This window comes from Anguilla rostrata, chromosome 7, assembly GCF_018555375.3.
Source record: "Anguilla rostrata isolate EN2019 chromosome 7, ASM1855537v3, whole genome shotgun sequence".
NCBI classification, from domain to species: Eukaryota; Metazoa; Chordata; class Actinopteri; order Anguilliformes; family Anguillidae; genus Anguilla; species Anguilla rostrata.
Window position 1 is genome coordinate 32,573,483 of NC_057939.1, and position 27,605 is coordinate 32,601,087.

General features: G+C 41.5%; 1 protein-coding gene across 6 annotated transcripts in view; it reads left to right on the top strand.

The window, feature by feature from the left end:
- The window catches only part of zfyve28 (zinc finger, FYVE domain containing 28), a 258,613-nt gene that overhangs the window by 11,185 nt on the left and 219,823 nt on the right, over positions 1-27,605 (top strand). For 3 of the 6 annotated variants that reach the window (XM_064341966.1, XM_064341960.1, XM_064341965.1), the window contains exon 2: positions 2,843-2,985. The exons of the other annotated variants lie outside the window; for them this stretch is intronic. In XM_064341966.1, the coding sequence (XP_064198036.1) occupies positions 2,863-2,985 (123 nt within the window). In that variant the 5' untranslated portion in view covers positions 2,843-2,862. The remainder of the gene's footprint in view (positions 1-2,842; positions 2,986-27,605) is intronic. 6 annotated transcript variants of the gene reach the window in all.

Sequence of the window (27,605 nt, forward strand, 5' to 3'; positions counted from 1 at the left end):
TATGTGAATTTGTGCAGTCTGATCAACGTTTACTGCTTAGCACGTTTTATATATATTTGCTATATATATATAAAACAATGGCTGTGACAAATGGTGCGGTGCTGCAATTCGAAGTATAACAGACTGGCATCATCAGAAACGCAACACAAATTCCCCGACTTTATGTACTCACTGATTTAACAGCCATCCAATGAGCGTTCATTTACAACATTATCAGCAATCTCCTTCAATTTCAGCTCTTGAGCTCGCAACTTGTGTACCCCTCTCTCCTGCTCTGTTTTCTGTTTTTATGCCTCCGAGACGGCGCAGCCGTGGCCACAGGCATTATGTTTTCGGGTTGTCCGTCCGTCCGTCTGTCCGTCCGTCCGTCTCGATTCTCGTGAACGCCATATCTCAGGAATGCCTTGAGGGAATTTCTTAAAATTTGGCACAAACATCCACTTGGACTCAAGGATGAACTGATTAGATTTTGGTGGTCAACGGTCAAGGTCACTGTGACCTCACAAAACACCTTTTTGGCCTTAACTCAAAATTTCATACGCTAATTATGACAAAGTTTCACACAAATGTCAAATACGATAAAATGATGAAGTGATGACATTTTATATCCAAACTAGCTACTGGTTGGTGGAGGCATACAACCGCGAGGCGGTATTTCTAGTTTCTTCTGAGATCCACTTTTTGGTGTTTATAAGGTTTATAAGGCATTTTGATAGGCTTAGCTGTAGGGAAGACTCCTCTTTGCTCTCTTACTCAGCTGGATCACTGACCTTACATGACAATTTGAGAAGCAGAACTAGGTAACCGTTCTGACAAATAGAACATTTGACATTAGACAATAGCATGCACAGATATATTTCCCAGCAATGTTTGCATATCAGAAAATAACAGTAGTACCAAAGAAATGACCACAAATGAGTGGATTGAATAGTTTAAACAATGCTTTCTGCAGAATGGGCATTTACATTAAGTTTGACATGATTACAGACTATTGTACAAAGAAAATATGAAACTTGCACGTGATCGTATGTACAGTTGAGGCCAAAAGTTTACATTCACCTTGGCTAATGACATTCAAACTCAATTTTTCACAACTCCATACATTTCATGTTACCATAAATCTCCTGTGTTAAGTCAATTAGGGTAAATACTTTATTTCCATAAGATGTCATTTCAAAATAATATCTAAGAGACAGATTTATTTCAGCTTTTATCATCTAGAAAGTTAAAAAAAAAGGGAGAGGCTTTTAATCTGAAGAACACTGTCCCAACTGTGACGCATGGGCGTGACCGCATCATGTTGTGGAGGTGTTTTGCTGGAAAAGGGATTGGTGCACTTCAGAAAGTAGACGGCATCGTGAGGAAGGAAGATTATCGAGAAATACTGAAGCAACACCTCAAGACACCGGTTAGAAAGTTAAAACTTGGTCACAACTTTGTCTTCCAGCAGGACAATGATCCTAAGTATACCTCCAAAGTTGTAACAAAATGGGTTAAGGACACCAAAGTGAAAGTATTGGAGTGGTCATCACAAAGCCCTGACCTAAATCCCATAGACAATTTGTGGGCTGAACTGAAAAATCATTTCCAAGCAAGGAGGCCCACAAACCAGACTGAGTTACACCAGTTCTGCCTGGAGGAATGGGCAAAAATTCCGGCAAAGTATTGAGAAGCTTGAAGCTACCCCAAGCGTTTGATTCAAGATAAGCAATTAAAAGGCAATGCCACCAAATACAAAGTGTATGTAAACTTTTGACCCACTGGAATTCTGATGTAGTGAATTAAAGCTGAAATAAATCTGCCTCTAATCGATTGTTTTAAAATTACCTCTGATGTGAACAAAGTAGATGCCCTAATTGACTTAACACAGGAAATATATGGTGTAAGGAATTAAATTTAGTCACAGGGAGGAAAACATGTTTATCTGACTCCATTAACTTCAAATCCTGTAAAGTGAAGATGTATGTGAATATGGGTTCATGTATACGTGCATTGGCTTTTCTGAAAAAGAGAAATAACTTCATTATGACACAATATGACCGTTGGCAATAACCGAAGATAGGCAGTTTCAATGACAGAAAAGGTGAACACTTTATTTTACAAAGTAAGACAAAAGACCACTATGAAAAGAAAAGACATACAAACTAACAAATTAGGACAAAGAAAAGGAACACAAAGTGAGTATTGATGAATGCCCAAATATTCTGTACAGCAAAGACTATTACATTATTACATTATAGGCATTTAGCAGACGCTCTTATCCAGAGCGACGTACAACAAGTGCATAGGTTTCAAGATGTAGAGGCGCAAAAGAAACACTAGAGTGAAGTACCAGGAGAACTGTTAAGCAGATTCTCCCCGAAATGTTTCTTTGGACTTCCCTTAAATCCAATCCTGAGAAAGCCTTCCACACCCCACAGCTCCCTGGGTTTGCCCAAATAAGGTCTGGACACGAATAGGCCGGTAACATCTGCCCCACCAAGAAACCCCCCTACTCTGTAGACATAGGAGAAGTATCAAAATCCAGTGACAGTAATAAGATACTTTGTACGATGGCACGTGATCCTATGATTTTACCTATCAGTTCTCCAAATACTTCTCTATGGGAGTCCATGGTGGTGCCCCATCTCTGACCCAGACACTTGTATGTAGGCATACCTATGTATAAATATACTATGCTTTACATACTTGTGATCATAACCCCACATACCATGTCTGCAGTATGCTTGTCTATGTATGATATTATTCACAGTCCCCCACATTTATCATATCATCCTTAGTTATCTGCATGCAAATACATATGATGCATTTCAGTCCATGGTAGTAGTTTTGTCTGACCCAGGAGAGCCTGGGCCAGTGTCCATGTATTTCAGAGCAGCCGTTCATGGCCCCCAATTGAAGTTCTTCTTGACCCGCCACCTGGAATGGCCACAGCTCCAAGAGGGTAATATCCTGTCACCTGATTCCTCCAACTCTTCCAGGAGGGTAAGCCATTTGAAGATTGCAAAAGACAGTCCCATGCAGCTTTCAGCTGCCGTCCCTATCCTGGGGCATTTTATGGCTCCACTCAGCTCCACTCATGTACGGCAGTGGAATTTTTACAACTCCACCTGTGTGCACGCCATGGAAGAATATGTCCTGTTGTGAAGGGACAACAGAGTTGATTGGGAAAATTGAAATTTTACCTTACAATGGTAACATGAAATGTGTGAAAAATTGAGTTTGAATGTCTTCAAGCCTAGGTGTATATAAACTTTGGCCTCAACTGTTCAGTTGTTCAAGGAACGAGTGAAATTGCATTTAAAAATCGTTGTACAAATGTACTTTTTTCGCGTAGACTACTACTAGTTATAAATATGAATGGGTCATGTTTTGAAATGGAATATTTTTAATGGGATGTTGTAGAAAGTACAGACGTACTAATTATTTGTATGGCGGTAGATTGAGAACAGGGCATTAACATTAATTTAGAAATGTGGCCTTTGCTGATAATAAGGTTTTCTACAGTAGCCAAGTAAAAAGGTTGAAAGTAGAAACCCCAGAGTGGTTAGCTGTTGTAACTTTTGAAGAAAATCAATAAATCTGCCGTCATGAAATGCATATGGCATAATGGCATTTGCTAAACATATGCACTAAAGGTTCTGATGTAATTTGAATAACAATATTGCATAAGGGAATGAAGTTATAAACACTTACTTAACCACTTAGCGCACACCCCATTGTGGTCGGTACGTTGTCGTGCTTAGATTGTTCAACTCAGACATTCATTGCTCCTGCAACCAAAGTTCTGCCAGAATTAGTAACCTCATAATCTACATCCCCAATTCGCCGTCTGACCTCAAAAGGTCCTTGGCACTGAGCAAGTAATTTCTATGCTGACAATGGGAGTAAGACTAGGACTTTGTCTCCTGGTTTAAATATTCACAGTCAAACTCCCCTGACATGTTGTTGTTATATCTCTGTTGTTCCTTTGCCTGGAGCAAATGTTCACATGCAATTTTTACTTTGGCTTGTTCCCTCCTCTCAAGTTTCTTTAAACAGGTCTAAAATGCCACGGGGCCTTCACCCATACAAGAGCTCAAATGGGTAAAACCTCGTAGAGGCTTGTGGAACCTCTCTCACAGCAAATAACAAGGGGCCAATTAGTTAGTCCAAATTTTGAATATGATTGCTGGTGAACTTACAAATCATTCAGTGAGTTTACATGATGTTTGAAAACTGAATTGATTAATTTGACTGTCATTGTCATTTCCATATAATCGCAAAATGACAAGAATAAATAGAATGAAACTTGGATTTGCGTGAAAATTTTAATTAATTGCAGTAGTACAACCACCGTTTGCTTTCATCTTTTAAAGTTACTGCTAGCGGAGCAGCTAAATACTTGAAGTGTGCCCTCCAGATGCGAACCATGCACCATAAATTAGAGTTCATATGTCTAGTCTTTCTGGTATTTTTGTGGAATTGAAGAATCACAGAGTAAAATTATGGCAGTTTGAAGAAACAAAAGGGGCGATTACTAGAATTAACCTGTTATTTTACCCTGACAAAAAGTGCGGAAGGTGATTTTTTCCAGTTTGCTTTTACTGTATCCCCATTATGCAGAACTACCGCATACCTCACATAACTGTGGCAAGCGCTTTGAGTCAATTATCACAGGCTAACAAAGAAAATCTGGATGAAAATATTCAGCAACTGAATTAAATCTTTTGAATGTTTTGGTACGTAATATGTTGTCCCAGCATGAATGCTTAATATTTTATAAAACAGACTTAATGCTAAAGCAAGAAAAGAACAGAAGAGCACACGTTATAATCATAAATCTTAATTTCCCATCTGTAGATGTTGACAGGCTATAACCAAAAGTAGGCTACTGCGCCGCATAACATAAAAGTTTGAATTCAAGTTATTATTTTGAAAATAATAAGTCTGTTTGCGGCTGCAGATTTTTAAAAATGGCGGTTGAAATAAAATGCTGCGAGTACTCGACCAATCAGAAATGTTCAGTGCTTGCGCCCCACCCCAAAAGTTCCTGTACTTTTCAAAAGTACTACCCCCCGAGCAGGGACTTTTTGGGGGGTAAAATAAAGCCCCCGGAACTAAATTTAGACCCTGGTTCCTGCGGTGGATACGCACTGAGTTCCTCAAAATGTTCCTAGTTCTTGGGGAAAGTTCCTGCAGTGGAAACGCGGCTTATAATCGAATGTTTTTCACATTTACTGTTCGATTGAGCAAGTACATTTTTATGGGTTAGTGCTGTCCGATTGTGCTAGCTACTTCACATTAACCTTGCACGGCAATCGATCAAGGCCAACAGCACTGACAACTTAATTATTGTCACTTCTATCATCACTGTAATGAACTAAAAAAAACAAAAAAACAACAAACAACCTTTTCTGTGAGAAATGCTCTCTGTCGAGGTCATGCGCATACACTGCTGGTGACATTCTAAAGCTCTGTTTTGCCCTCAATAGTATCATGGTGAAATAAACAAATTTCTGGACGGACGAGGAGACCAACTTCATGCTATCGCAACTAAAGGAGTTAAATATCATAAAATACATGGATGGAAGAAAAACGCGGAATGGCAAACTATTCAAAAAAGTTGCGACAAATTGGAGGAAGCAGGATTTATAAGGAGCCTTCGTCAGACACAGCTTGGTCAATAAATTTATTCAATCAATTTAGTCATATATATTGGGACAACGTCAGTAATCCAATTAAATCTAATCTTTGGCCAAATCGAGCTATTAATATTGATCGATTTCAACTGTGTACGTAAACACACTGAGTGTCTTCAAAGTTATATTCAACCACTCCACCAACCCATCGGTTTGAGGGTGGTAAATGCTGGTTCAAATAGACTTCACATCCAACAATTTGTACTGTTCTTTTAGTGCTTGTGACATGAATGATGTGCCCTGGTCCATGAGAATCTTTTTTGGGATTCCCACTCGGGAGAAAAAGTGAAATAGCTCTTCCGCAATAGTCTTAGCCAATATATTGTGAAGGTCTACTGCCTCTGGTATCATGTTGCATATTCCACTAGGACTAGCATTAAACGATAATCTCTGGCACTTCATTCTAATGGTCCGATGAGTTCCATGCCTGTTCTTTCAAAGGGGACCTCTATTAAAGGAAGCGGTTGCAATGGAGCTTTTGGAATGGCCACTGGAGTTACTTTCTGGAACGCTGGGTACTCCACACACCACTGATGGATGTCACCCCATATGCCCGGCCAATAAAATCAACCCATTATATGATTGAGTGTTTTATCCTGTCCCAAGTGACCTGCCATCGGATTGTTATGAGCTGCCTGAAAAAACATTTTCCGGCAGCTTTTTGGTACCAAAATCTGTGTATTTTCCTCCTGAGTATATGGGTCCTGACATACCCGATATAATTTGTCTTTAATTATACAGAAATAGCTCTGCTGGTCAAGAAGCCTACCATCAATTTTAATGACTTGGTCAGCTACTCGACTCAGCACTTCATCCTTCGTTTGAACAACTCAATAAACGCCCCCATTTTAACCAGCAGAGAGGTTTCCATCGTCAAAGGGTCTTCTGTCGTGGGTTTTAACACCAATTGTTGCACGCCGCGACACATACCTTTGATGGACACGAGTTGGACACAGTGCGATGCGAGAATTCCAGAATATTCCAGTATTTATTTTATCAGAGCGAGAGAGAGAGAGTGGGGTCAGTACAAAAATAAATGAAACAGCTTTGCCTTTCACCCTCACGGGATCCGGGTAAAAATAACAAACTAACACAACAAACTAAAATAACAAAGACAAAATGACAAAACAGCTTATCAGCTTTCTCCTTGCTGGTAACTTCCACTCTCTTTCGGATTGTGAATCCCTCATTCACAGATACCTACTGGGAAGAAAGCACACTTTAAATACCTGGACTAATTATTGATGCATTGGTGCGTGTGCCTATTTAATCAGTAGGCGTGGTCCATCAATTGCCCTGAACTTCTCCCACAAACCGAGCCCTGCCACAGGGACATTATACATTTATTAACAAACATTTAGAAGAAACTTCTAATTAACTGGTATAGTTACATACCTTACTATATGCCAGCTCTTCTTTGGGTGAGACTGAGAGACTCTTGCGCAACTTTCAGTTGCACTTCAAAATGTTTTCGAGGTTGTCCACTGATCAGCTCCTGTACAAATTTGTCTTGGACCCAAAGAATCACACTGTCACTGTCCACTCTGTAGCTTACACAATGCAGTGTGACACCCAGTTTGATAATAGGTCCAGCTTTTATCGAGGGTGTAATACCAAAAAATAAGTAAGCTAATAAATGAATCAAATAAATAAATAAATGACATGCCTTGAAATCTAGAAGTGTGTGCAATTATCAAAAAGGTACCTTCAATTAAGCTACGTCTAGCTGGGGATTGTTTCTTTAAACTCCCCCAGTGAAATAGCCCCATCCAGCGTATGAGTTAGTGATGCTAAAATGTGTATTTTTAACCATTGAACACTATCATAGGTAAATAAAAAAATATGTTTCTAAATAATTATATATAAAAACATTTTAAATAGGCCTATTTTTTATTAATGGAAATATAACTAAGGATTTATCTGTGGTCACAGGGAGGAAAACAAGTTTATTCAGATATAGTCGCAAGGAGGAAAACAAATTTATCTGACTCTGTCTTACATTAACCTCTAAGCGCACATGCCAAATCTGGCCAATCCTTGCCCATTTAGGGGGTACCCTATTTAAAGCTTTATAACTCCAGATGTGAACACAACAGAGACTTGAAAAATGGCTTAAACGAAGCAAGATATTTGTACCATTTACAATACTAATGTAGATTAGTTTATATTCATCATTTTGGAAGAAATAAAGTGCCACAAATGCACTTGTCTAGGCAAAAACTCAAATGAATTTGCAATGAATACTGAGAGATTTCATATATACAGCAGGTTAAACTATACATGTCCTGGATCAAAAACTTCTTGACCACAAGTTCATAAAATCTAAGGGTGGATATATACAAGTACTATAGATTTAGGAAACAAAAACTAAGCAGAGTACCTAGCATATCCAAATCCATACAAAATGTCTAAATTATGCATTGCTGTAAATCACAACATATTTACGTATTTCACTACAAATCAACTGTTTTGACTCAAAGTCACTGTTGCATCATTTTCAAGTGGGAATTACAAGCTTTCTGTCAGTAGAGTGGTCTAAAATATCTAGGGGTGCAGAAACGTATCCAAAATCTCTCCAAAACTGAATAAAATTCTTTTTGTCCATTATAAAGCATATAAATGAGCCCCTTAGGAATGTTTAAGATGAAACATTACTATCAGATTAAAAAATAATGCAAAAACATTGTCACACAATGCTGTACAGTACCTAAATGTGTAATAATTAACTCTTGTATGTATTTCTATACTCTGTGCTCTCGTATGTTTTCTTGTATGGGAATGGGACGACATGAAACATTTCCTCAGGTGCAGTGTCTTTTACTGCTACCACAGAGTGAATGTGTAAGTGAATGCAATGATGAGAAATCTTTTGGTTACGCTGAGATATAAAACGCTATTCCAAAAGCAAAACTAGAAGAGTGCAGATCTCCGCCAGGAGTGTTAGCTTTTCTGATGCAACAATAGAGGCTACACAATCAATGCAACCAGACATACAATATTACAAGTTTTTACCATGTGCCGCTGAAAATCCCAAAAACGCTGATTCAGTGAAGTAACGTAAAGGTGGTGACATGTTAGCTAATTTCATTCATATCAGCCACATTGTGTTACACAGAGCTAACGTTGACGTTATAGTCTGGCACTGGACAAGAACAATTCCAAAAGACCAGTGATGTAAAATATAAATTTCAACGTGTAAATGCCAACAAAATAATTGCCACAAATTCAAACATTAACGTATCCCGTTAGTTGGCGGACTATTTTGTTGCCATTTCAACATTGAAATTGACATTTTACATTGCTGGTCTTTCATTCCAAATGGAAGCAGTTGTTGATCACTTGCAGCCCCTACCGGCCGGTTAGGAGGAGTGAGGAGTTGGCACTCAATGTATTTCAATTGATAATGATGGAAATTAATTCAAATAAATACTTGTCGTTGACCGATTTGCTAAATATTCGAGAATTCAGGTCCTTGGCCTGCTGTCAACATGTACAACAAGTATTAGGCTGATCGGCCCAGTAGTATGCGAGATTAGCTGCGGACAGATACACAAACACACATACGTACACACGCACACACGCGTCCAAATGCGTAGTCCCCTCCAGGCTCTCACCTGGCGGAGATAATTAGACATGTTATACATCGTTAGAAAGCTTATACTCTCACCTACTGAATAAATGAATTGTCAATCAAGCCGGACTGTACGAAAAAGGGCAACAATGGCGTAAACAACATGTGTGGTATTACGCACAGCTATTTTTGGAACCGAGTCTGAGCCAAAACCGACTGATGTTACGTAGCAATTACGTAGTGATATTGAAGAAAAACATTTGTTATAATGAATTGAAGCGTTTTAGAAATCAAAAAGGTAAATTCATAATAAAAAAAATTTTTTAAACGATGCGTCGTTTTAAAATATTGATGTTAACGCATTCTCAGCGTCAACGTCATCGATTACGCTGACTTACGCGCGGCAGCCCTAAAATAAAGGAAACGAGCGTAGATAATGTCAGTTCATTACCGCTGTCTCTACCTCGGCATTCCCATGATTTGTTTTGTCTGATGTTTTTTTTTTTTTTTTTTGAGGCACTTTTGAGGGAGACCGGCAAAGATGTGCGCAGACCATCTTGTGTACATAAGAACTGGAGATGGTAGGAGGGGCCAGGCGGTGAACCCTAGGAAGTAACGAAGATACCGTCTCTACTGTGCATACTTCAGGGCAAAAGCGCTTGCTGCTCATTGAAGTTAATGTAGAAATCCAAGGTGATTTAACAACCAAGGAAAACCTCATCTGTCTATTTTTTTGTGATTATAAATTTCATTATGTGCAGCAGTTTCTGAAACAATGGTTGTTGTGGTCCAGAAGTCTTGGGAAAATGTATCGTCAATTTATCCTCGGTAGCACTGTATCCTACAGTAGCTTACAGTGTCAATATAGTTTATTCCACTGATAATGTTTGATGTTGGATCGTTCAGACTCATTCGCACATCCGCATTGCGTATCAACACACAGAGCAACAGATACATTGATCTCTGCAACAGATACATTGATCATCTGAACAAAGTGTTGCGCCGAGTTGTTGATTTGCGTGGTGGACCAACTGGAATGTAGCCTTTGTAATTTAATTGGAGCAAATTTCATCCCACTATCTGTGATCTGGTGTTGCTGTTTCAATATCATTAAAATCCTTTTTCCTCAAATATATTGGCTTATGCAAATTTATCGTCAATTTATCCTCAGTAGCATCCTACAATAGCCTACAGTGTTAATATAGTTTATTCCACTGATAATGTTTGTTTGATTATTCAGTTGCTAAATAGCCTGCCAGAGGAGAGACAGTACATTCGCACATCCACATTCCGCATCAACTCCTGGCTATTTTCAGGCAGTGGGGGTGTGAAGACAAGCCAAACTCCAGTAAACTGCCCTCAAATTTGAAGTCATCCTGTCAGACTTGGCCTATATTATTGAGTTTGTTTGTTTAACACCCATATGTTCATCCAACTCCTAAAAAAATGAAAACGTTTTAATTAGTAGGCTAGCTGGAAAGTATTAACTATCACAGACAAGTGTTATCTAAAGCCCTATTTATCGCGCAGCACTAGTATTACCTGGGGACCTCATGTGATTTAGAAATTACCCCCCCCCCCCCCACCCACATCTGTGTTTTGTGCGGCGCATTCGCACAGGATAAGCGAAGTCTGTATTTTACTCGAATTTACTGACATTATCCCCCCGGATATGATTGATAATGTCAAGACTCTGCTCTGCGTAACGGTAAAATACAACCCCAAATCACTGAGATGCTGATTCGCACGGGACTAATATTATCACATGACCATGTGTTTGGCAATATATGGTAGGTAATTTGCGGTGGAATTTTTACTTTACAAATTACGGACATGGCAGATTCGCACGGGATTAAGATCACAGACGACCTCCGCAATCATTACAAGTTACTAGAGGTCCCCAGGTAATGCTAGTCCCGTGCGAATAGGGCTTATGTCTCCATTTTCACCATAGCCTAACTTGTTTCTGATATAGCCTTGCTGCGTGATTGCTGTGGCCTTTGAATTAGATTTCTGTGACAAAGTGTGATGTGCCAATACTCGCCTGTCCTAATATCCAAGCTCTGCCACTGGGCAGTGGTTAAAGAAAACATGTTTTCGCGTGTGTAGTGATTTTAAAAGGGTAATACCTCCCTTATCGCCTATATAACAAAAATGCTATATTTCAGAAATACAACTATTGGAATTGATCCAGCTGTGTACTTTATTTCAAGAAAATAGTTTTGCAACATAGACTATTGTTTTATAATATGCATGTTGTTGTGGGAAGTAACAGAATTAATAAAAACACAGCCTTTAAAATTTTTAACAACCACATATTTGTGTAAAAACCTATAGAAACTTATTTATGTTCTATTTGCTCAAAGATTTGTAAGAAAGCAAGTGAAATCTCTGTTCACCCGGCAGGTTCCTTTTGTTTCGCAAATGAATAATTAGAGGCATAAATCGGACAGTCTGTCATCAAAGAAATTGATGAAGAGTGTTACATTAGGCCATCTATTGGTCATGGTCATTACGTAGGCTTAAGATCATGTTTGCAGTGTGGTATAAAGCATTTTAGTTTTACAAACGGGTGTTTTTTATTTTTATTTTTTAATTATGGTGAAAAGGAGACTGTCTTTTCAATTCCCAGTTCCCAACCTGCTGCCAGTGTGAGGTGATGCATACCCCTGAGGTCAAACCGATTTTTCAGAAAACAGAGTTTGACGGTTTATTTTTAATCCATAATAGCATAAATGCTACAGTATAATCAAATAATAATATATGAATCACTGACTTTCCAGAACATAAGAAAATAGTTGTTTCCTTTAATACGATGTTAAAAAATTAGCTGCTTCCCTCAGCAAGTAATAACTATCATTGGGGAGAAAGGATCTGTGTAGTTTTTGGAAAATTGTTTCCGTTTCAGGAACAGAAATTAAAAAGCAAGAAATTAATGGGTGTTCAATATTCATTTTGAAACATAAAATCGAAAAACAAGAATCAGTTGGTTATTCGTGTTGCTGACTGATATTAAACATACAATTACACTGAACTAGCTCTCGATTTTAAAGTTCATGGTATTATGTTGGGTTTTTATTATAACAAAAAGGTTAGCTTTTTTTTTTATAATTACCCAATTGACTTTGGTTTGTATTAAAGAAAACAGCTATTTTATGATAAATTAGGTATTTATATGTTGCTATTTGAGTAGCATTTATGAAATTGTGAAAAATAAACTGTTTGCTGAAAAATCGCCAAAACGGGTTTGACATCCCTGTTAGGGTCTTACAAGTTTTATGTTGAAAACTGTTGTAATAATTTTTTTAAAAAGAGAGTTACTAGATCCATAAAAATATTTGAATGGCTTCTATGCTGATACCAGCCCAATATCAGCTGGTATTAGGGCTTTATTTTCCCAACTACTAATGTTATCTTAAAATCACAGAGCTAAACTCATTTTAAGATTGCGAATCACCCCGAAATGCAACGCTGCAGGATAGTGGAAGCTATCCTTATGAAGAAATACTCTGCTGCCCTCTACTGTCAGAACCCTGCATCCATTTCCTTTTGGCCGGCAGAACTGCCGCCGCGGCAGCGAACACGCATCATCTGAAACCAGTGACCACTGTAGTCTCGCAACCTTTTTACCCCACCAACACTTGTGGCCTGCCGGAACAAGAATAAACAGATAACCAGGATATTGTCTGTTTTCATGTCATAAAAGCACCAACAGGCACTGCTGGGTCAGACGGGAACCTGGTTGGCCATTACCGACATTATGGACTGATGAAAGAATTACATGTGTGTTCATGTAAATGACATAAGTGTTTGGAATATAGAAAGACCACCACCTTGGTCCGCCATAGAAAGTATCACATTCCATTGTACAACGTGTATTATTACTGTCACTAGATTTTTAATGTTTCCCCTGTGTCTACAGGAGAGAGTGAATATGCTTCCTGGAGGAAAGTAGTAGGGAGGGGTCTCTTGGTGGTGGGGAGGGTGTTACAGACCTGTCCCTGTCCAGACCTTATTTGGGGATACAAAGGAAAGTGTGTAATGTGGAAGGCTTGCTCAAGATTGCATTTAAGGGAAATCCATTCAGGGAGACTCCTCTCCCCTGGTAGCATAGTCCTCTCATACAACAGAGGGGTCATAGTCCAGAATATTTAGATAGTTTCACTAACCAGATGGAGTAACCTTAGTCAGGGCTCCCTGGGATAGATGTTAGATTCAGTACCCAGACAAACAGTTTTTCAGGTTAGAGTCGCTTCTTCAAGGCGCAAAAAAATTACTTGCAAGATTCCTGGATGACTAGCACCTTTACCTGCTCGGAAGGTCTGAATGCTAGTGAATAATTAGATGAATGCCTGGCAGCAGTAGATAGTCTTGCTCTCTGGGAGACAAGTCTTGCCACCCACTATTTCAGCACACCCCAGTCAATACATGCATATGCAAACCTGTACACAAACATCCACATTACAGCTTAACCTCTTAGCGCAAAGCTCCCAGTGGTCGGCACCCCAGCGAGCCGAGATTGCTGAACTCAGACATTCAGTGCTACTGCAACCAAAGTATGAATTAAAAACAGAAACGCTTTGTTTTAGTTTCGTTAGTAGACGATACACGACAACTATGCCGAATACGGAGTTTTGCAGCGCCACCATTGTCGCTCTGGTCTTTCATTTAACATGCACCCCCTCCCTGCAGTCCCATCTGCAACTACACCCCCCACCCATGACATAATGGACAATATTGTCTATCTGGGCATTCATAAAAATATTCTTTCATCACTCAAAAATCATATTTCATCATAGCAACAAGATAAACTCGATAATAGCCGCAAGATATGCCAATACAGCAGTGAAAATGCTGCTCACTGAATAATGAAGTAAATAAGACAAAGTTTTCAAAAATGATACCATGTCATTCTAAAGTCAAAATTTGGGACTAAATATTTAATAAATTGCCATTGGTTTAAGCATAGAGATGTCCCTTTTGAGACTGAGTGGTCATATATTGCCTTGGACAATCCGTTTGTGAAATATATGCGCATTTGTGAGGCCTGGGTACTTTCCAAAATGGCTGTGCGTAATATCACTTTTTGCACTTTAATATATGTAAACATTTGTTTACATTTTGTTTTGTGCTGCATTATACAATGACACATATACAGTTTGTTGTTGTCAAAATAAAATTAACTTAAATTAAATGGTTAATTTGATTTTTTTGGAGGAAAATTTATCGTTTATATTAATCGACTAATCCGTAAAATAGTCGATAGATTAATCGATAGAAAAATAGTCATTAGAGGCAGCCCTACATCATTTCCCCTTTAATCATGAGCAAATACTCAAATGTTAAACGATGGTTTATTTAAATGATTCAGTAATTTCAATAATTGTCCATTCCCCTATTCGGTGAACGAGGAACGAGGCGCTGGCAGGAGAGAAACGACTACGGGAAATTTGCCTTGAATACATTCTAATTTAAAAAAATTCACACAAAACCAAATAGCCAAAGCAGACCAATCTGATGTGTGCTTATAATAAATGTGTGTGGTAAATGCTGTTTCTTTTCCATTAATGATTTGGTACAGGACTGAATTGTGCATACAATTCTCAAATGACAACTAGCAGCAGTGAACAAAAAGTTATTTACCGTGTTACATTTATGATGCGTTACATTTATACAAACTCTACCCTATATCCTAACATATCCTATATAACTAACATAGATGACTTTAGACTGTGCTCAAAATTATCTGACTATCATTAAGTTTCACAGTCTGACCACGAAGTTCGTTGAATAACCGTTTATAGACGTATTGTCACTCAAATACACACAAAAATGTTATGGGTAACAAGCATGTCCCTATTTTCAGCTTATCTTTAAAATGTATTTTCCTTTCCTCTCCTTTCCTGTTAAAATAAGACCGGCAATAACACTGTTCTACTTTGCTTGTGAGTGCCAGTTGAAGTGTTAACTGCCAAATATGGTTTTGGGTGCTCACATTTGCCACCTGGTGGTGGTTTTGCGAACAAAGGTAGTTCCTGTAGAAATACAAAGAAAATATATGCAAATTTGATGCTGCCGGGAAGATCTCTCGCGGCAGAAGCGTCATCTGAAACCAGTGACCACTATACCTCACAGCAATCTCCAGATTGTGGGGAATTGTCTTTTAAGCTGTTTACAGCCATCTGTTCTTTACGACTCCATTGGAGTGCAGGCATTGGGATGAACAAGTCCATGGGCAGTCAAAATTGAAACTTATATAACTAATATTTGTTTGCAGGTGCATTTAAATAAATAATTCCAACTCAAATATTTATTGTAGGTATGTCGTGTAAAGCAGCTAATGTGTTTTCAATAAAACAAATGTTTTAAATTTAATGTAATGACTTTAGGCCATTACGAAGAGCGTCCACAAGAAATAATTTCCTAAAAGATTTTTTCTGACAACTAGGATGCAGCCAGCCTTAAAGTTAAGCTACTGTAGATACCTGCACCGTCAAAAGTGGTCGGACCTGCAGGAATTTAATATAGTTAGCCTTCACTTCATGGACAGAATTTATTTACATGTATACTGTTGAAAAAAATCACATTATAATAGAAAATGATGAGAACATGCTTCAGGGATTTAATGCCGATTAAGGTCCAGGAAGTGAATGAGGTTAAAGTTTTGAATCAATCAATCAAGCAACCTTTATTTAATTCTCGGAAGACACATTAAGGGAACGAGCCCACATTTACAGTATTTCAGAGATTCAAGAATAGGGCTACATTAAAACAACTACATAGTAAAAAATAAAATTGCCTAATTAATAGTAAAAAAAATACAGCGTATGTAAAAAAAATAAAAAAATAAAAATAAAAAATAAGGTTGGCCTAATAACACTTAAATACATATCAAATAGCCTACCTTCACAAGGACAATAAAAAGGCTATTAAAAGTGATTTCTAAAAACAAATCAGATCAGACACTTAAAATGATATTTTTTATTTTCTGGGAATATGGACAGACCGACTAAAGAGGACTAGGAATGTTCCCAAATTAAATCTATGATACAAAAATTGCTTGTGTACTACTGTGCTAGAACGCAAATGCATCAGAACAGTCTTGCTTCACAAGACGAACGTGCCAGCATGAGAAAAGGCTTGAAAGTGTCATAGTTTGGTTATTTTTACCCCAATCCCGTAAGGGTGAAGGGCGAAGCTGTTTTGTTGTTTTGTATTAGTCTGGGTTCTCTCTCTCTCTCTAAAGTGCGTAAATAAAGACCGGAATATTTCCAGATTCACGTGTTCAACACTTCTGTTCAGAAAGGAGTGTGTCGCAGTGTGTGACAATATAATACAAACATATCGTAGCAATTAAATTTGACTTATTTGTGAATTATATTAAATGATTAAGCAATTAAATGATGTTGGACTTAATTGCAAGTCTTTATGTCAATAGCAGTAAATGAAGAGAAACAGAAATATATGACTATACAATATGGCTCAAGTCAGAGCTGAAAATATAATTAAGGTAGCCTATGGCAATATCAACAAATGAAAAATTACACTCAAGAAAAGGAATAGTAATATTAAACTAGACAATTCCTGCAGAAATTGTGAAGTGTGGTTGCCGCCAACGCAAAGTCGACTTTGTGCTGAACGGAGTGAACAGTTTCTGTAGTATAAGCAGAGAGAGAGTATTGTGTACATGCTATAACATCACGGCAACAAGTTTATTTGCGACACATATATTCAGAGCGAAATTATCCTTTCATCAATACTTGAGATCTCAGTGTTTTACTTGCGGTATGCGGTGACAAGTGACGGCGAATCACAAAGCTAGCTGGCCAGTTCAGAGGGTCTTGGAAAAACCCTACGTCTACACTGCGTGATCACACCATTTAAAAAAAAGCAAGACAGGGCTAGGGAGATTAATTTGATTGACGTATGATTTTGCGCGAATTTCAGCTCATTTTAACCAGACAACTAAAAACATTTAATTGGGCGGTAATTCAGAGTCTAATCTGTTATCGCTGAGACCAACTCATAGACAGAGTAGCCTTTTACGCGTTAGCCGAGCCGAATTTCCAAGAACGAAAATGAGGCGAGAAATATGTGTTAAAATAGTTGCATTTTAACTCATTTTTAAATACAGCTTCTGTGAATAAGTATCGGCTGGTAGCCAGTACTACTAGCTTCTGTTGCAGCAAGGGGTGCATCAACAACATGCAAGTGGAGTTGTGTACTTTAGCAAACGCGTTGGGGTGAGAGAGCGTTGCTGTCCCTGCTACAACAGACTGAATGCGTAATGCAGCTCTAATGAGACCAAAGTTTCCAATACGCTGGGATATTACATAGTGTTACAAAAGTAAAATTTGACATATTATACATAGTTAGAAAGCTTATTGTGTCACCTATTGGATCGATCAAGTGTAGATCAAGCCAGTTTTTACTACAAAGTTCGAGAACACCCAAAGCAACATGTGTGGTATTACAAGCTGACGTCTTTTTCTGGAGTAAGGCCGGACCAGAAGCTGCTGCACACGTGTTGTTGTTGACGGCGTTGTTGCACTTTTTAGTACAGTCTGGCTTGATTGAGAATTCATTTATTCAATAGGTGAGAGTATAAGCTTTTTAACCATGTATAACATGTCTATTTTTGGTTTTGGAATATCGGTTTTAGGTCAATCGAAAGTTTTCTCATCGCATTAAATGCATTCGCTCTTTGTTAGCACTAGCATTCAAAGACGCTGCATCTGACGAAACGTCGTCAACGAACTTGCGTAATATCTCGTGAAATACTATTATTATTGAGGACTTCTGGGTATGCCTAACCCATATGTTTGTTGATATACCTAGCTGACAGCATTTTCATTTGTAATTTTTCATTTGGAATACCGTTTTTATCGTGTTCACGTCCGCATTCAGCTATATCCACTCTGGTGGCTAAGTCCCCAGGAAACCTCGTTTGAACAACACAATCCATGCATGTTCGTGTTCGTCAAGGTTTTATCTACATTGTGGTATAAATCATCTGAAGTTTACGAATGTGTGTTTTCTGTAATTACGACGAAAATGGAGATATGCACCGTATCTGGATTCTAAATTTCCCGTAGATGAAGCCGGTTAAAACCTAATGCATCACGTGTGCTAAGCCGACTAATGCTGTAACTTCACCCCTCACATATGTATGACGTCACGTTCCCCATTCATCTCTATGGGAAGAATTTGGCCATAAAAAGTCATATTTCTCAAAAACCGTGCAGCGAAACTTTCCACAAAGTAATAGCACACGATTCCCAAAGAAGCCAGTCCATTTGACATATGGCACGTGTATGTGGTGTGAAAACTCTGGGAGGAGTAGCGGTCCAAAAAATGGGTGGAATAATAATAATAATAACTAGACAATTCCTGCAGAAATTGTGAAGTGTGGTTGCCGCCAATGCAAAGTCGACTTTCTGCTGAACAGAGTGAACAGTGGTAGGTAGTTGCTATGATGTTTGAGGCAGTTGCTAGGGTGTTGCTAGGTGGTTCTATGGAGTTCTAGGTGGTTTCATGGAATTCAGGTGATTGCTAGGGTGGTGCTAGGTGGTTGCTATGGAGTTTCAGGTGGTTGCTACAGCATTGCTAGGTGGTTGCTAGGGTATTCTATATGGTTGCTAGGATGTTGCTAGGTGGTTGCTATGGAGTTATAGGCGGTTGCTAGGGTGTTGCTAGGCAGTTGTTATGGTGTTCCAGGTGGTTGCTAGGGTGTTGCTAGGTGGATGCTATGGAGTTCTAGGTGGTTGCTATGGTGTTGCTATGAAGTTATAGCCGGTTGCTATGGTGTTGCTAGGCATTTGCTATGGAGTTATAGCCGGTTGCTAGGGTGTTGCTAGATGGTTGCTATGGAGTTCTAGCCAGTTGCTATGTTGCTACAGGTGGTTGCTAGTGTGTTGTTAGGTGGTTGCTATGGAGTGCTTGGCGGTTGCTAGGGTGTTCTAGGTGGTTGCTAGGGTGTTGCTAGGTCGTTGCTATGGAGTTCTAGGCAGTTGCTAGGGTGTTGCTAGGTGGTTGCTATGGAGTTCTAGGTGGTTGCTAGGGTGTTGCTAGGTGGTTGCTATGGAGTTCTAGGCGGTTGCTAGGGTTGCTAGGTGGTTGCTATGGAGTTCTAGGCGTTGCTAGGGTGTTGCTAGGTGGTTGCTATGGGTTCTAGGTGGTTGCTAGTGTTGCTAGGGTTGCTATGGTGTTCTAGTGGTTGCATGGTGTTGCTAGGTGTTGCATGCAGGTTTAGTTCTAGGTGTTGCTAGGTGGTTGCTATGGAGTTCTAGGCGGTTGCTAGGGTGTTGCTAGGTGGTTGCTATGGAGTTCTAGGCGGTTGCTAGGTGTTGCTAGGTGGTTGCTATGGAGTTCTAGGCGTGTTGCTAGGTGTTGCTAGGTGGTTGCTATGGAGTTCTAGGGTTGCTATGGGTTGCTAGGTGGTTGCTATGGAGTTCTAGGGGTTGCTAGGGTGTTGCTAGGTGGTTGCTATGGAGTTCTAGGGGTTGCTAGGTGTTGCTAGGTGTTGCTATGGAGTTCTAGGTGCTAGTTGCTAGGGTGTTGCTAGGTGGTTGCTAGGTCTAGGGTGTTCTAGGTGGTTGCTAGGAGTTGCTAGGTGTTGCTAGGTCTAGGTGTTGCTATGGAGTTCTAGGGTTGCTAGGTGTTGCTAGGTGGTTGCTATGGAGTTCTAGGGTTGCTAGGGTGTTGCTAGGTGGTTGCTATGGAGTTCTAGGTGGTTGCTAGGGTGTTGCTAGGTGTTGCTATGGTGTTCCCAGGGTGTTGCTAGGTGTTGCTGGGGGCTAGTTGGTTGCTATGGTGTTCATGAGTTGGTTGCTAGGTGTTGCTAGGTGGTTGCTATGGAGTTTCCAGTGGTTGCTAGGGTGTTGCTAGGTGTTGCTAGGGTTCAATGGTTGCTATGTTGCTAGGTGGTTGCTATGGGTTGTAGGTGGTTGCTAGGAGGTTGCTAGGCGTGTTGCTATGGTGTTCTAGGTGGTTGCTATGGGTGTTGCTAGCGTGGTTGCTAGGTGTTGCTGAGTCTGGTTGCTATGGAGTTCTAGGCGGTTGCTAGGTGTTACTAGTAGTTGCATAGGTTTCTATGGCAGTTGTCAAGTTGTTCGTAGGAGGTCAGGTGTCTATGGAGTTCTAGGGAGTTGCTAGGTGTTGCTAGGGTTTTCTAGGGGGTGCTAGAATGTTGCTAGGTGGTCTATGCTGCTTATAGGCTGTGTCTCAAGGTGTGCAGGTTATGGTGTATGTTGCTATGGTTCTAGTTTGCTATGTTTCAGTAGGTTCAGGTTTGCATTTGTATGGGTTTAGCGGTGTGGCTAGGTGTTGCGTAATGGTGTATATGAGTTCTAGCATTGCTAGTTGTGCTAAGGTGGTTGCAGTGAGTTGTAGGTGTTGCTAGGAGTGCTGGTGGTTGCTAGGTTCTGGGGTTGCTAGGGTGTTGCTAGGTGTTCTATGGAGTTATAGGAGTTGCTAGGATGTGCTAGGGGTGCTATGGAGTTCTAGGGGTTGCTAGGTGTACTAGGTGGTTGCTAGGATTCTAGGCGGTTGCTGGGATGTCTAGGGTGCTAGTGGTGCTATGAGTTCTAGGCGTTGCTAGGGTGTTGCTAGGTGTTGATGGTTCTCAGGTGGTTGCTAGGGTGTTGCTAGTGGTTGCTATGGAGTTTAGGGTTTGCTAGGGTTGTAGGTGTTGCTATGGATTCTAGGCAGTTGCTGGGTGTTGCTAGGTGTTGCTAGTGGCATCTAGGTGTTGCTGGGTGGTTTAGTGTTCTAGGGGTTGCTAGGGTGTTGCTAGGTGGTTCTAGAGTTCTAGGTAGTTGCTAGGAGTGTGCTAGGTGGTTGCTATGGGTTTCTAGGTGGTTGCTAGTGGAGCTAGCAGGTGGTTGCTAGGGTTTGCTAGGTGGTTGCTAGGGTATTCAGTGGTTGCTAGGGTGTTGCTAGGTGGTTGCTATGGAGTTATAGGTGGTTGCTAGGTGTTGCTAGGAGTTCTATGGTGTTCGGGTGGTTGCTAGGTGTTGTTAGGTGTTGCTAGGTGTTGCTAGGTGGTTGCTATGGAGTTCTAGGTGGGTTCTAGGTGTTGCTAGGTGGTTGCTAGGTTTTAGGGGTTGCTAGGGTGTTGCTAGGTTCAGTTATGGAGTTCAGGTGGTTGCTAGGGTGTTGCTAGGTGGTTGCTTGGTGTTCCAGGTGGTTGCTAGGTGTTGCTAGGTGGTTGCTATGGAGTTCTAGGTGGTTGCTAGGTGTTGCTAGGTGTTGCTAGGTGTTCAGGTGGTTGCTATGGAGTTGGTTGCTAGGTGTTGCTATGGGTTCTAGGGTTAGGTTGCTAGGGTGTTGCTAGGGTTGCTATGGGTTTCTAGGGGTTGCTAGGTGTTGCTATAGGGGTTGCTAGGAGTTGCTAGGTGTTGCTAGTGGTTGTAGGGTGTTGCTAGGTGGTTGCTAGGAGTTGTCTAGGTGTTGCTAGGTGTTGCTAGGTGGTTGCTATGGTGTTCTAGGTGGTTGCTAGGTGTTGCTAGGTGGTTGCTAGGGTTTCTAGGGTTGCTAGATGTTGCTAGGTGGTTGCTATGGAGTTTAGGGGTTGCTAGGTGTTGCTAGGCAGTTGCTATGGTGTGCTAGGTGGTTGCTAGGGTGTTGCTAGGTGGTTGCTATGGGTTCTAGGTGGTTCTATGGTGTTGCTAGGTGGTTGCTATGGAGTTCTAGGCCGGTTGCTAGGGTTGCTAGTGGTCTAGGTTCAGTGTTGCTATGGGTTCTAGGTGGTTGCTATGGTTTCTAGGTGGTTGCTAGGTGTTGCTAGGTGGTTGCTATGGAGTTATAGGCGTTGCTAGGGTGTTGCTAGGCAGTTGTTATGGTTTCCAGATGGTTGCTAGGGTGTTGCTAGTGGTTGCTATGGTGTTCTAGGTGGTTGCTAGGTGTTGCTAGGTGGTTGCTAGGGTGTTCTAGGTGGTTGCTAGGTCGTTGCTATGGAGTTACAGGCGGTTGCTAGGATGTTGCTAGGGGTTGCTATGGAGTTCTAGGCAGTTGCTAGGTCTTTACTGAGTCCAATGACGCGACCCATAGTTCTCTATGACAAACGGTTCAAAAGTTATGAAATATCAAACATCGGCCATCAGGAAGGGGGGCAAGGCTGATCTCCACCAATGGACAAAGACTCTCTAACATGTCCAATGAGGCACTGCACAATTAGTGGGCAATTTTTCCCCATAGAGATGAATGGCAGAATGTTCAAATCTAGAGAAGACAGAGTACTGCTGCTGAGAAGACCATTGTGACATCACAAGGGTGAGAAGACAGAGCATTGTGACATCACAAGGGTGAACATTCCGCCATTCATTCTCTATGGGAAAAATTTCCCAAAAAAAGTGGAATTTCTCAAAAACCGTGCACCGAAACTTTCCACAAAGTAATAGCACACCATTCCCGATCAAGCCGGTCGATTTGACATATTTCACATGTATGTGGTGCGAAAACTCTGGGAGGAGTAGCGGTCCAAAAAATGGGTGGAAAGAAATAATAATAATAATATGTGCAACTAGACAATTCCTGCAGAAATTGTGAAGTGTGGTTGCCGCCAACGCAGTCAACTTTGTGCTCAACGGAGTGAACAGTTTCTGTAGTATAAGCAGAGACAGAGTATGCTATAGGCTACATGCTATAACATCACGGCAACGAGTTCATTTGCAACACACATATTCAGAGCTAAATTAACCCTTCATCAATACTTGAGATCAGCGATTTACTCACGGTATGCTGTGACGAGTGACGGCGAATCATAAAGCTAGCTGGCCACTTCAGAGGGTCTTGGAAAAACGTTAGCCTATATCTGCACTGCACAACCGCTCCATTTTAAAAAGCAAGACAGGGCTAGGGAGATTAATGTGATTGATTTATGGTTTTACGTTAAGTTCAGCTCATTTTTACAATTCAAATAAAAACATTTAACTGTGCTGCAATTCAGAGTTTAATCTGTTACCTTAGATACGAACTCATAGACACAGGATAGCCTACTACGTGTTAGTCGACCCAAATCTCTGGAGTTAGACCGGACCTGAAGCTGCTGCACACGTGCTGTTGACGGCGTTGTTCCAGTTTTCAGTACAGTCTGGCTTGTTTGAAAATTCGTTTATTCAGTAGCTGAGAGCATAAGCTTTCTAACCAGGTATAACAGCACGTCTATTTTTGTTTTTTTAATATCGTTTTTTTAGGTCAACCGAAAGCTATGTCATCATGTCATAGAACGTATTCGCTCTTTGTTAGCACTAGCATGCAAATACGCAAAGTCTGGCTTGTTTGAAAATTCGTTTATTCAGTAGCTGAGAGCATAAGCTTTCTAACCAGGTATAACAGCACGTATATTGTTGGTTTTTTAATATCGTTTTTTTTAGGTCAACCGAAAGTGCTCTCATTATCGCATTAAAGCCATTCACTGTTTGTTAGCACTAGCATTCTAAGACGCTGCATGTGACGAAACGTCGTCAACGAATTTGCGTAATATCTCGTGAAATACTATTATTATTGAGGACTTCTGGGTATGCCTAAGCCATATGTTTGTTGATATACCTAGCTGACAGCGTTTTCATTTGTAATTTTTCATTTTGAATATCGTTCTTTCACTTCCGCAATCAGCTATTTCCTATCCTGCCTGCTGAGACCGTAGAGCTGACCGCATCACGTGTGCAAAGCCGACCAATGCTGTAACTTCACCGTTCGCATATGAATGACGTCACCTTCTCCATTCATCTCTATGGGGAAAAATTGGGCATAAAAATTAATATTTCTCAAAAACCGTGCAGCGAAACCTTCCACAAAGTAATAGCACACGATTCCCAAAGAAGCCGGTCATTTCGACATATGGCACGTGTATGTGGTGTGAAAACTCTGGGAGGAGTAGCGGTCCAAAAAATGGGTGGAAAGAATAAAATATATGAATAACTAGACAATTCCTGCAGAAATTGTGAAGTGTGGTTGCCGCCAACGCAAAGTCGACTTTGTGCTGAACGGAGTGAACAGTGGTAGGTAGTTGCTATGATGTCTGAGGCAGTTGCTAGGGTGTTGCTAGGTGGTTCTATGGAGTTCTAAGTGGTTTCATGGAATTCTAGGCGGTCGCTAGGGTGGTGCTAGGTGGTTGCTATGGAGTTTCAGGTGGTTGCTATTGAGCTCCAGGTGGTTGCTAGGTGGTTGCTAGGGTATGCTAAGTGGTTGGTAGTTGGTTGCTATGGATTTCTAGGCGGTTGCTAGGGTGTTGCTAGGCAGTTGTTATGGTGTTCCAGGTGGTTGCTAGGGTGTTGCTAGGTGGTTGCTATGGAGTTATAGCAGGTTGCTAGGGTGTTGCTAGGCATTTGCTATGGAGTTAAAGTCAGTTGCTAGGGTGTTGCTAGGGTATTCTAGGTGGCTGCTAAGATGTTGCTAGGTGGTGCTATGAGTTGCTGCAGGGTGTTGCTAGGTGGTTGCTGCATTGCTAGTTGTTCTTGTGTTGCTAGGGTTGTTATGGTGTACGGGTTGCTAGGGTTGCTGGTGGTTGCTATGGTGTTAGGTGGTTGCTGGTGTGTAGGGTTCTATGGAGTTCTAGGGTTGCTAGGGTTCTAGGTGGTTGCTATGGAGTTCTAGCGGTTGCTAGGTGTTGCTAGGTGGTTGCTATGGAGTTCTAGGTGTTGCTAGGTGTTGCTGGTGGTTGCTATGGGTTCAGTGGTTGCTGGGTGTTGCTAGGTGGTTCTGGGTTCAGTGGTTGCTAGGGTGTGCTAGGGGTTCTAGGTTTCGAGTGGTTGCTGGGTTGCTAGTGGTTCTATGGATCTGGGTTGCTAGGTGTTGCTAGGTGTTGCATGGGTTCTAGGGCTAGTTTGCTAGGTGGTTGCTATGGTGTTTGCTAGGATTCTAGGGGTTGCTAGGGTTGTGGGGGTTGCTAGGTGTTGCTAGTGGTTCTATGGAGTTCTAGGCGTTGCTAGGGTGTTGCTAGGTGGTTGCTATGGATTCTAGGTGCTAGGGTGGCAGGGGTTGCTATGGAGTTCTAGGTGTTGCAGGGGTTGTAGGTGGTGCTATGGGTTCTAGGGTGCTGTTGCTAGGGTTTTGATTAGGGTTGCTAGGTGTTGCTAGGTGGTTGCTATGGAGTCTAGGTGGTTGCTAGGTGTTCTAGTGGTTGCTATGGATTCTAGGGGTGCTAGGTGTTGCTAGGTGGTGTTATGGGTCAGTGGTTGCTAGGGTGTTGCTAGGTGGTTGCTAGGTGTTGCATGGTGGTTCTAGGCGTTGCTAGGTGTTGCTAGGGTTTATGGTTCTAGGGTTGCTAGGGTGTTGCTAGGTGTTGCTATGAGTTGCTAGGTTGCTAGGTGTTGCTAGGATTTGCTAGGAGTTAGTGGTTGCTAGGTGTTGCTAGGGTTCTATGGATTCTAGATGTTGCTAGGTGTTCTATGGTGCTATGGTAGTTGTCTAGGTGTTGCTAGGGTGTTGCTAGGTGTTGCTATGGAGTTCTAGGGTTGCTAGGTGTTGCTAGGTGTTGCTATGGTGTTCTAGGTGGTTGCTAGGTGTTCTAGGTGGTTGCTATGGTTTGCAGGTGTTGCTATGGAGTTCTAGGTGTGCTAGGGTTCTAGTGTTGCTATGGTTCTAGGGGTTGCTAGGGTGTTGCTAGTGGTTGCTATGGAGTTCTAGGGTTGCTAGGGTGTTGCTAGGTGGTTGCTAGGGTCAGTGTTGCTAGGTGTTCTAGGTGTTATGGGTTAGTTCTAGGGTTGCTAGGTGTTGCTAGGTGGTTCTATGGTTTGCTAGGGGTTGCTGGAGTCTAGGGTTGCTATGGTGTTGCTAGGTGGTTGCTAGGGTGTTGCTAGGTTGTCTAGTGTTGCTATGGGTTCTAGGCCGTTGCTAGGGTGTTAGGTGGTTGCTATGGAGTTCTAGGGGTTGCTAGGGTTTGTAGGTGTTGCTGGAGTCTGGTTGCTAGTGGTGTGCTGGTGTTGCTATGAGTTCTAGGTGGTTGCTAGGTGTTGCTAGGTGGTTGCTATGGGTTTAGGGTTGCTAGGGTGTTGCTAGGTGTTGCTATGGAGTTCTAGGCGTTGCTAGGGTGTTGCTAGGTGTTGCTATGGAGTTCTAGGTGGTTGCTAGGTGTTGCTAGGTGGTTGCTATTGGGTTCTAGGTGTTGCTAGGTTTGCTAGGGGTTGTAGGAGTTCTAGGGTTGCTATGGGTTGCTAGTGTTGTTGGAGTTCTAGGCGGTTGCTAGGGTGTTGCTAGGTGGTTGCTATGGATTCTAGGCGGTTGCTAGGGTGTTGCTAGGTGGTTGCTATGGAGTTCTAGTGGTTGCTAGGGTGTTGCTAGCTAGGTTTTGCTATGGTGTTCCAGGATTAGGTTGCTAGGTGTTGCTAGGTGGCTATTTAGGGTTGCTAGGTGGTTGCTAGGGTGTTGCTAGGTGGTTGCTATGGAGTCTAGGGGTTGCTAGGTGTTGCTAGGTGGTTGCTATGAGTCTAGGCGTTGCTAGGGTGTTGCAGGGTTGCTATGAGTTTATGGTGGTTGCTAGGGTGTCTGTTGCTAGGGTATGCGTTGCTAGGTGTTCGCAGGTGGTTGCTATGGAGTTTAGGTGGTTGCTAGGGTGTGTAGGGTCTGGGTATTCTAGGTGTTGCTATGGTGTTGCTAGGTGGTTGCTATGGAGTTCTAGGTGGTTGCTAGGGGTGTGCTAGGTGGTTGCTATGGTGTTCAGGCGTTGCTAGGGTGTTGCTAGGTGGTTGCTATGGAGTTCTAGGTGGTTGCTAGGGGGTGTTGCTAGGTGGTTGCTATGGAGTTCTAGGTGGTTGCTAGGTGTTGCTAGGTGGTTGCTATGGATTCTAGTGGTTGCTAGGGTGTTGCTAGGTGGTTGCTATGGTGTTATAGGTGGTTGCTATGGTGTTCTAGGTGGTTGCTAGGTTTGCTCTAGGGTGTTGCTAGGTGGTTGCTATGAGTTCTAGGTGTTGCTAGGGTGTTGCTAGTTTGCAGTGTAGGGTGCTAGGGTTCTAGGCTGTGCTATGGTGTTGCTAGGTGGTTGCTAGGGTTTTCTAGGTGGTTGCTATGGTGTTGCTAGGTGGTTGCTATGGGTTCTAGGTTGCTAGGTGTTGCTAGGTGGTTGCTATGGAGTTGCTAGGTGGTTGCTAGGGTGTTGCTAGGTGGTTGCTATGGAGTTCTAGGCGTTGCTATGGTGTTGCTAGGTGGTTGCTATGGAGTTCTAGGTGGTTGCTATGGGTGGTTTGGCTATGTTGCTAGGGTTGCTAGGTGGTTGCTATGGTGTTCTAGGTGTGCTAGGTGTTGCTAGGTGGTTGCTATGGAGTTAGGTGGTTGCTATGGGTTCTAGTTGCAGGCTAGTTGCTAGGTGGTTTGCTAGGTTCTAGGCGTTGCTAGGGTGTTGCTAGGTGGTTGCT